Source organism: Lipophrys pholis (genome assembly GCF_963383615.2).
Source record: "Lipophrys pholis genome assembly, chromosome: 22".
Classification (NCBI taxonomy): Eukaryota; Metazoa; Chordata; class Actinopteri; order Blenniiformes; family Blenniidae; genus Lipophrys; species Lipophrys pholis.
Genome location: NC_137644.1, coordinates 18,516,742 through 18,527,465, shown reverse-complemented (window position 1 = coordinate 18,527,465; position 10,724 = coordinate 18,516,742). Strand labels below are relative to the sequence as shown.

The window sequence follows — 10,724 nt, the reverse complement described above, 5'->3', positions numbered from 1 at the left end:
CTGGACCTGCGGATTTCTAAATTATTGATCAGATATTTTTATATATCATTGTGGAATGTTTTTTAAACTCCATTTGACTTTCCTAGTTTTAATAATGACAAAAACTGGCAGATTTATCACTTCTTTTCTATCAACAGGGAGAAAACCGAAACGATAAATGAGCTCCATAAACTATTATTAGATTAAATTGTAGGTTTCTATTCTCACTTGTGGATAATGTAAAGAGTTGCACTGATTCATGCTCGGGAGATATGATATATGCTTAGAGTGAATTGCTTTTTCTTTTTGGTGTGACTGACTCACCCTACACACACACACACACACACACACACACACACACACACACACACACACACACACACACACACACACACACACACAGTTAATCGCCTAAATGTTGGTTTTTTTTCCATTGAGTTGAATCATTTAAAAAAAAAAGATCAATATGTGATTCATGTGACACGATGTGTCATTTTCCAACATATTTGTTTCCGTTTAAAGATTGTCCAGAAACACAAAATGCAGTTTGGTTTTTTCCGTAATGCGCTCGGCCGACTCACATCTGCACGTCTTACATACTGTATGAGCAATGATCTGGCCGTTAAGGTGTGTGTGTGTGTGTGTGTGTGTGTGTGTGTGGGTGTGTGGGTGTGTGTGTGTGCGTGGGTCAGGGTTCAGGATTTGGTGGCATTTTCTTGTAAAGTTGCTGATAGATTAACTGAGATTATCTCTCATTTTGCTGCTTTTAATTTTTAGCTCTTTCTCCCAGTCTTTGTCACGTTTGAAGTAAATTTTAAAAATTCAAATTCAGCTAATAAGCTGAGAAAATTATTTCATCATAATTTGACATATTGTTCATGTGAACAAGAAAAAACAATGATAAAAAAAAGTACTTGCATACAAACTTTCTTTATAAATGCTGTTTAATTTAATCATTGTGTAAAATAGAGTTAACTGCCCAACATGTAATCCATTTTTTTAAACTGCTTTCAACATAATTAGCCAATAATAAATAGTAAATATAATAAGTCATACCAAATATCAAACAAATCAAACATCAGATATACCTTTGGTTTAATGACGGGTATCTTGATTTTATTAATACAAATGTTTAGTTAAGTGTGTGTGCATAACATTATTTTATATATTATCTTTCAGAAGTAATTATTTAATTTAATTCAAAATTCAGTCGTCAAACATCAGATTAAAAGATTTAATTTATAATTCATATTTAAATAATTTATGAAGCATCTAAATACAGTAAGAACTTAAAATTTACTGTTTGTACTTTTTGAGCCGCATATTTCCCACCATATAAAGTACAGTGACAACATATAAGGTCACTTAAAATATGTACTTTTTGTATTTTAATCATTCAATTTTTTTCCCCCAGAGAACATGAAATGACAAAACAATAAAAAAAACAGAGATTTTCTTTATCTCAAGTTTATTAGAAAATGTTCCACTCATTTCATTTTAATCGACTGACAACCACAAGCTTAATGTTTCTGCTCAAGAGTGCTTTTTACATCAAAACAAAACATCAAAAATACATTGCATAGCAGAATGCCGATGCTACTTGCTGCAATAACTTTGCATTGATAATAAAACACATTACCTTTCATTAGCACCAGCAGCCAAAATAACTAAGATCACACAATCTTTCAATGTTGAAAAGTAACCCCCTGAACAGCTCTATGACTGTAAATAAACACAAACAAACATAAACTTCTTTAAATATACATTAAAAAACATTTTTCAAAAGCTTCATGCATGACATGCATATATGAGAAAGCTTCCATCACTGGAATAAAAGTTAATTATAGGACAAATTACCTCTATGGACCACACTCTGTGAGTTTGTCAGCAGACCTTCAGCTTGTCCTTGTTTTGAACCAGAGTCTCCAGGTAGTGCTGGACCCTCACCAGCGTCAGGTAGAGGCGGCTGTGCGGGAACGAATGGTCGCCGGCCGCCGCCGCCGCCGCCGTGGGCCTTGCCTGGGTGGTACAGTTCATGGCGGCCGCGAGCGAGCGCACCCTCCCCTCCAGGCTGGACAGGTCGGCCTCGACCTGACCCAGCAGGTCTGTGAACGGGCTCCTGAGCTCCGACTCCAGACGCCCGAGGTCACGGCTGATCCCTGCCAGGCCCTCGATGGAAGGAGTGCGCACTTGGATTTCTGCGACAACCTGCAACTGAACGGAAAAAGAGGGGAACCTTCAAGAAAAATGGAAATGACTTCATCGTTCCGCTCCCGCCACATTGCTACCTTCGTCTTCAGTTTGCTGATGTGCACCAGGGTGATCTGAGCAATGTTCACGATGCTGTGTGTGGTGATTCGGACCGAGTCTCCTTTTGTTGGGAGACTTGTGCATTCGGGAGCCGCCATGAGAGCGACGTAGAGAAGCGCCACGGAGACGTGCATCCTGACATAAAGATGAACGTTCACACATGAGGTTTGAAATGTTAAAGAAGAAAACAAGTACTTTCTTGAAATGTGTTCTCCCTTACCCGTTTGTTTTTTTTTGTTTTTCCTACTTGTGGCTGCTCTCCTGTAACACTGGATGACAGAAAGATGACACATCGCTCCGTTGCAGGTTTCTCTCATAAATAGTCAGCCCGGGATACGAGTCCCACTTCAGTCCATTCCCCTCCTCTTTCCAACCCCCGGAACTCAAACCCCAGACCAACTGCTGCAGGTCAGCTTCGCAAAAGATCAGTCGATGCCGGAAACTCGCACAAAATACAATTTTTAACTGCTGACTCAGTGTATTGGAACACACACACACACACACACACACACACACACACACACACACACACACACACACACACACACACACACACACACACACACACACACACACACACACACACACACACACACACACACACACACACACACACACAACCTTTTGTTTTTGTTTTGTTTCCTTGTAAGATGATTAGAGACGATTCCGACGTAAGCCCGTTGTTACATCTCAGGATGAACTTGTGAAACGGCGGGAAATGTTGAGGGCGGCTTCAGTGTGAGCTGGCACCCACATGCATGTAAACAAAGGAGATCAGATACTGTCCTCACGTGAGTACGCCTCATTTTTAAAAAAAAATGTACACACTAAGGTAGTATTATGTTTTCAATCGATCTTTTTCACCGTCTGATTGTTGAAGACAAAGTTTGGAAGACGCTTCAGTGTATTTCTCAGGAGGAATGTTCCTCACTGACTCGGGCGTCGCTTTACTGTGAGGAACAATATCCAGTCTTCTTGTCGATGTCATCGGAGTCGATCCGACTCCTGACGGGAAAACCTGATGCAGGAATGTATCACCGAATCAGTCCGAGTCATTTATTCTTTACATGATCACTTTTGACTGAAGCTCCTGAAAAAGTGATTTTTCTTTTTTTTTGTTTTATTGTCATGCCCGCGACTATATTCTTCCTTTCCAAAGTGTTTTCAGAAAACAATTTCAATAGAAATTCACAGAATTTAAGTTAAGTGGTTTTACGATCATTTATTTAATCATTTAGTGTTTCTTTTACAGTTATTACCGATGATCAGGCAGAGAAATGGGAACGTGGGAGGCGCCAGTTATTGGAAAGGCTGCTTTGGTCACTTCCAGTAAGCCCACAATGGCCCCCCCCCCCCCAAAAAAAAACCAGACTTGTCTGCACAGGAAATACTTTTGGGTTTATCTCACATGTATAAAGAACAAGAACGAGGAGCCCCAGTGAATCATAGATAAGTTGGTAAGATGGAGTATCAATGTGTCTGGTTTTATTTAATGATTCAAGCTTTGAGATAAAAGTTTCCAAAACTGAAGCAGCTTTATACACATTCTACATGTTTACTACGCTGCCAGGCCGTCTCTGTAGATGCTTACTGACTCCTTGAACACCCGGGAAAAATATAAATCAGTGTTCGTGACTTGTTTTACATGTCTTGAGTGAACTTTTAAATATCAACACACCGAGCCTGATCGGAGTGGGATTTGAACCTATCGTCCATTTAACAAGTTGCTTCATATGACGAACACTGTGCAAGCTTCTGCATGTGCTATTCTTCAGCGCCTTGCCCAAGGACACTTTGGCACACAGACAGAGTGAGATTTACTTTGATGGCCTTTATTTAACACATATAAAATACTGTAACTGCAGACAATTTTAATATGCATGTGAATTATCCGGCTAATTCAACGTGTCGGCAACAAAAACCAACAAAAAAAGATTTCTGGTTCTCAGGAGGGAGGATGTGCGTTTTTTTTTTGTTTGTTTTGTTTTTAACATCCATTATTGTCGCATTCAGCAGTTTAACAGATGATGAAAGTTGCTGCAACTTGTGCAGCTAATTTAAGCCACACGGCGGTTAACTCAGACTGTTACCGGCATGTTGCACTTTGAATTGTAGAACTGCAGAAGGAATCTAAACCTGCGAGAGTGTTAAAGTCCCAGAGTCCTTGTGGTGTTCTGTGCTGATGAACTCTTTTGATTTAGGCTTTTAGTTTGTAATTACCAAGAGCTCAACTGTTGTGTTTGTGTGGAAGTGGACGGGCTGAGGCTAGTTTGCTAACGTCACCATTCACATCAGTGGATTAATATTTATTTTTCACGTGTTTTGTCTATATTCTGTCCATATATTCTGACTAATCCATTTTCTTACTTTGCTTTATATTACTTTTTCTGATGGCTAACATATTCACGTCAGGAAGTACATCAAACCGGTCGCATAATCAACCAAACGCATGTTTTCTGGCTGTGGGAGGAAGCATGAGTACATGAAGAACAATCCGTGCATACATTCTTGGGATTAAGGCCAGAAATGTGTTTAATCCCAGACTCCAAGTGGAGATTTTCTCGCTGTGAGGAAACAGTCATCACCACTACCAAACATGCCCATGAGGCTGTGTGACTTTACGTAGCGTCATGTTCGTTTCATGCCGCCCTCAAGAGGTTTAGATTCAGATTCCCAGTCGATGCCGTGTCTTTAGTTCCCCTGTTGATGCTTACGTGGATCACATCTCCTTCATGTGTTGCCTTCTGGCAATTAAAACTAATCACATCACTGAGTTGAAGCAACATTCTTCAGTCAGTTTTTGGCAAAAACTTCGAGACCGAAGACAGAAAGAAATACCAGACCACGTCTCTGAAGGGCAGAAAACCAGGAACAACAAACATGAGCTGGGAGAGATTATTGTTTCACAATAATTCATTGTTATGACGTCAAGGAGATGCAACTTTATATGTTGACTATTTAACTCTTTTATGAATATTATGTCTGGATTTGTTTTGGTTTTGGTTTAGTTGAAGGATTGTCAAAAAATAAAATGTGTAATAAATGAAAGCTTTTCTAAGATAACTTCAACTTTTGAATATCTAGCGGCTTTTACTGAGAAGAACTGATGGTACTGAGAAGGTCGTGATATATGTTAGTGGGGTGGGGGTGGGGGGGGACTGTATTGGTGTGCAAAGCTTTATTTCTCTACTTTCGGATAGTTTTTAAATTGGTATCACACGTGATCAGGGAGTTGCAGTTATAAAAATGACTCGTGCCAAATGGTGTCACTTAAGACTATCTACCAATACAATTGATTAACAACTAAGATTAGTGGAAAATACAAAAACGTTCTTGTTGCATTGGAGTCCTGGCTTGCAGTTCTCAGCATTTCCTCTAGAGGGCTACACTCACCCAGAGATGTAGCAGCGAGCTCTTCCCTTACTGCGTAACAGCCTTTCTTTTCTTTTCTTTTTTCTTTTATTAATTTCCTTTCAAGACTTGAAACATTTCTTATTTAAAAACCCCCCAATAATAAACACTCTGATTATGAATCACACTGTCTCAGGCAACTATTAAGTGTTTTCAAGAAGATTATTATGGTTTATTTGACTATATTTTTCCTTTAATCTTCTTAAAGTATCTAATTTCCCCCTTTAAATGCCTTTCCCCTCCTCCATGTTCCAATTGAATGCAATTGCTTTCAATAAGTATGAACATTAGCTCACTTAGAAATACAGAATAATTCAAACTGACATTTATCCAGGTCACTGATATGTCACACCAAGTTGTATGTTTTTGCAAAATGACTATGAATTTAAAGATTTTAAAGAATCTGCATTTCAGTCAGAACTGAAGCCAACGACTGATATTGTTCCAACTTTCTTTCGCCTGTGGTCACCAATTTAATTTACCCGGGTAAAGTGGAAAAGGAGCAAAAGTGCATCCACCAACCCATATCGCGATCTGAAGACGAGGACGAGGCGCTGGCCTATTTCCCAGGGCGATGAGTGACACAAAATGTGAGACGCAGCGATGGCGATTTAACTGGGAATCGCTCGGTCCGATCTGAAGGTCAGCTGGAGATCTCTTAGGTCAATGAATGGATGCGGGAGCACAGTCAACCAAAATACATGTTATTCCTACTGTAAACACCCACAACTCAGAGAGTCAGCTGTTCATTCTGGCCTCAGGGAACAGCAGTTGATCTTTTTGGCTTGAAATTAAGACACAAAGAAGTTTATTCGATAGATCAATTATTCATAATGGAAATGATTTGTTGTTCTCATTATCATGTGACAATAACTAGAAGTGAATAAGCAGTTGGTGCTCCAGATAAGAAAACCAAGAGTGCATTGTTTCGTGTAATTTTGCATTATTTCATTTTTATTTAGAAACACATGAAAGGAAGTTTACAATACTGAACCAATAATGAACCTGTTGAAACATGGACATGCATTTGTGAAAGCAGAGGAAAAAACCCTGCAATAATAGAACAATACACTTGTGGAAAGCAGTTGAGATGAGCCGATCAATACAGTGAAGGACAACGTCATCTGCATACAGCCACTTAATATCCGCCTCTGACTGTATTTGCCCTGGAAATCCTGTCACACGTGCTCTGGCGTGTACAAAGGACGGGCACACATGTGTGTGAACGCTGCCTCGGCGATGACGTCAGGCTGTTAGTGGAAGTAAAATGGTCTTATCGGAGCGACGAGAGTGCCTCGGGTTTAAGATGTACAAAAACTGCATTGTGATGGCTCGTGGGCTCGGATAAATAATCTCATTTATGTAAAACACAAAGCTGCTCATCCAATTTCCATCCACAACGCATCATTTTTCGGTTGTTTCAAGGGCTATTTCTGTTAATGTCTGGCCTGCTGGTTCACTATAATTTACATTTATGTAAACAGCGATTGAACTTAAGTCTTTGCTGATCATCCTTTTCATTTAACCACAGCAGTACCACATGTTACGCTCACAGACAAGAAATGGTTCAAAATCAGAGGGGATTCACAAACTCAGTGAAGATACGAAACAGCCTTTTTCTAACAAAGTTAGAAACTCAGTTTGCATTTGCACATTTCTCAAGGAATGATGTTTTGCATCTTTCAATGTTCCAAAATGTAAGTAGTTGCGAAGAAATGCAGTAAATCATGAATGGTTTTGAACACAGAAGCGCTAACAGGCTTTTTTCAAATCAGCAAAACGTTTTGGAATGAACAGAGGAATCACGCTTTCCCTTTCAACAGTATCTACCCAAAACACTTCAACACAGTTTTTAGAAACTTTGCAAAGAGGTTGTTCCAAATATCTCAGACCCCCTTCACACTACAGTTACTTCTTGGTGACGTTGGCTTTTGGTTTTGGGCCGGTGCCTCTTGACTCTTTGACTTGATCATACGGTGTCGGTTTCACTCACATTGCTTTTACATCGACTATTTGAAATAATCAGGATCTGCACTGTGTGGGAGGAGGAATGTGGGAAATTTCGACATCGGAATCGCTTTCCTGCAAAGACAATTTGATCTTCAGGTTAACTTCAGGAAGTGCATCCCGACACGTTTTCATCTGGAGTCGATGCGAGCGAAGCTGCTCTGTTTGTCTCCGTTTTCTCCATGTAATCAGATTCCTTCCGATGAGGCTTCCTGCTCCGATTGAGACGTCTATTCTCCCCACATCCTGTATTATATGTCACCTAAAACGCTCTCTGTTTAAAAATCCTTCTCTCAAGTTTCAAAGCTGATCAAAAGCCACACCTAGATTTAGTCAAACCCACTTGCCTTGTGTAGGATCTCTGTACAGCCTCAACACTGCAAATGATTTTGTGTCCCTGCGCTGAAATGCTCGCAGAAATACTCGGTGATCTGTCGGAGGGGGAAGGGAAAGGTGTCGTCTGCTTCAGATGCCAGAATCCAGTGCAGATACTTTTTGGGGTAAGGGCTTCCTGGATACTGCCTTAGGAACAGCAAGCCCAGACCGCAAAAAGACCCACAAAGGACAAAGGTTTGCCTCCGTGACCTTGCAGAGATGTCTTTGGCACCTCGGGAGAGAAAAAGAACCTTGAGTGACGCTGATTTTTGCAAAGAGTTTAAACAAAGCATGAGAAATATGAGAGACGCCCACAAAGGAGCGGCTTTGACACAGAATTCTGACTTTCTTATCGGCGTTGTTTCCACACGTTTCGTTCACACCGCAAGCAAACACAACTGCAACAACAACAGGTTGCATCTTTATGACTTCGTTGTAAAAATGAACGAACTATAAGATCCAGTTCTTCTGCATCAAGTTGTATGTGGGGAAAAAAAACAAAAAAAAAACAACAGCAGTTTTATTCAAGAGGAGGTGAAGAGTCATGTCGATACGACTCCTTCCTTTATGGTTTTGGTTACAGTCTAATGCAGGTTTTTTCTTATTTCTCACTGTGTGTGATAAACCCAAAGAGTGATCGAATGTCCAGCTTTGTTCAAGAGATTCGTGTTAATTTCATGGATAATCTTCACTGGACGGTAAATGGAGAATTTTAACTGGGAAATAAGATACTGAAGCTTTTTGCTGCTGGTCTTGAGATCACCTTTGTGTATATATCGTTCTAAAACTTCCCATGGACGTGCAGAAAGCATACAGTCTGACTTGTGGAACTGTGATTGTCTCATATTGTATTCGAGTGAACAGTTTTAACCTTGGATTTCAGCCAAAACCTTCATCACAAGATCATGTTTAGGGTTTACTTAGATTTCCCACAGGTTAACACGAGCAACATGTTGCGCCTGCAATAATGAACATAACTCGGCATTTAAAACTTTTTGAGTTATTAGTGCAGAATCATAACACCTTTACACGTATATTGGTTTTACAGTTGAAATCATGTGAAACTGACCAGTAAAACATACATTCATACACACACAGGATGTTCAGTATCTCTCTGAGAAGAAGTGATGTAGAAATGATGATGAAAAGAAAAACATACATGCAGACATGCTTTAAATGATGAATAATGTGATGCCCAGACCCTGACGACACCACCAGATCCCTCCTGATTAATCAACACAACTTGTTTCCCTCTATGACCAGAACCCCAATGTGCATTGACAGCTTCTAAGCAACACTGACCTACAGGAATCTCTTGCATGTCCATCACTCAGAAATAAGAAAAATCTCAGGTTCAGTATCTTGAAGGTTAAGACTTCAAAGATTCCTTCTAAATGAGCTCGTGATAACCAGATTCTGACTTTCACTTGAGTGCAACATGGAGCCTCCATGTGACGAGTGTGTCAGTCCTCACGGGACATTATGCAGGACAGTATCAGTCACTGTGGGCCTCGTTTGGTCTTTGATGTCTTCTCTACTTTTCCAAGGAGCAACATTGTCCCTGCTTTGTGATGATGAAACAGGTGTGTAACCATGTTGTGCTCCACTACCATTTCAAGCGTAGGGCCACGAGGATACAACTAACAGGTTGGCATCTTCTCTCACTTCAAGACTTCTTTGCCGGCCGGGATTTCCAAATACTTCGTTTTGGCCAGTCGTCCTCGTGCAATGGTGAGCTTTTACTGCAAGCTCCTGAGAGGAATCTGTTTTCCTTTGGGCGACCGACTTCATTATTTGATACACAGTGACCTCACCACCAACACATGGAAGATCCTCTGATTAACTCTGGGTTTGTCAGGAAACGATCTCACACAGAAAAATCGGATGAGCCGTCACGTGATTTCTACGATTCAGAGCGAAGCATACCATGAAACATCATCTTTACAATCTGGCCTCTGGAAAAAGGAATTTCAGTGCCGATGTAGCAGCAACACTAACATGACGTCTGAACTCAGATTATGTTATAAAAGATTCTTAACTCTATCTGTCGTTATGTTAGAAAAACAAAACTAAAAACATTACATTTCTCTTTTACTCACATACAATACTGTGAAGGTAAATGTCACATTTGGACAGACATGCATTACTATCAGAGTTTTAATATCTCAGAGATGTAATTACACCCATGCACACATGCATGGCATGCAGCAAGATGTATATTGGTGGTTTCTGATGTTTCAGTTGTCTAGTTTAAAATGTACAATGTGTATACGTACATATTTGCTTATTTCAATCACTTTCCCACCCTCAGTATTGAAAGCCACTGCCACTGTGAGCATCATTACCATAATTGTTAACTCCACTCCAACAGCCTCACACATGCTTGAGCTCAATGCAAAACATATTACAAAACACACACAAACATTAAACTGCAAGCTTAAATTTGACCTTTGAACACAAAAACATGTGGAACTATATGAACTTACTCTGGAATATTGTAATCATCTTCTATAATCGGCGTATACAGAACAGCACATTGCATTAGTTCTTATTCTCTTCATGTACTGACAAACGCATGAAGAGTATAATATAATCTACAGTATGTAGCTGCATCTTTTCAAACAGCATCCTGTGACACACCC

At 40.0% G+C, this 10,724-nt stretch overlaps 1 protein-coding gene across 1 annotated transcript; it reads right to left on the bottom strand.

Annotated features, from left to right (window-relative positions):
* Positions 1-1,863: 1,863 nt before the first annotated feature.
* On the bottom strand, positions 1,864-2,580 carry lepb (leptin b; the record flags this gene model as incomplete). Its single annotated transcript, XM_080492577.1, has 3 exons — positions 2,510-2,580; positions 2,268-2,424; positions 1,864-2,193 (listed from the first exon to the last, which is right to left on the bottom strand). The coding sequence occupies exons 2-3, from the start codon at positions 2,421-2,423 to the stop codon at positions 1,864-1,866; spliced, it is 486 nt and encodes a 161-aa protein (XP_080348703.1). The 5' UTR covers position 2,424; positions 2,510-2,580.
* Positions 2,581-10,724: the final 8,144 nt, after the last annotated feature.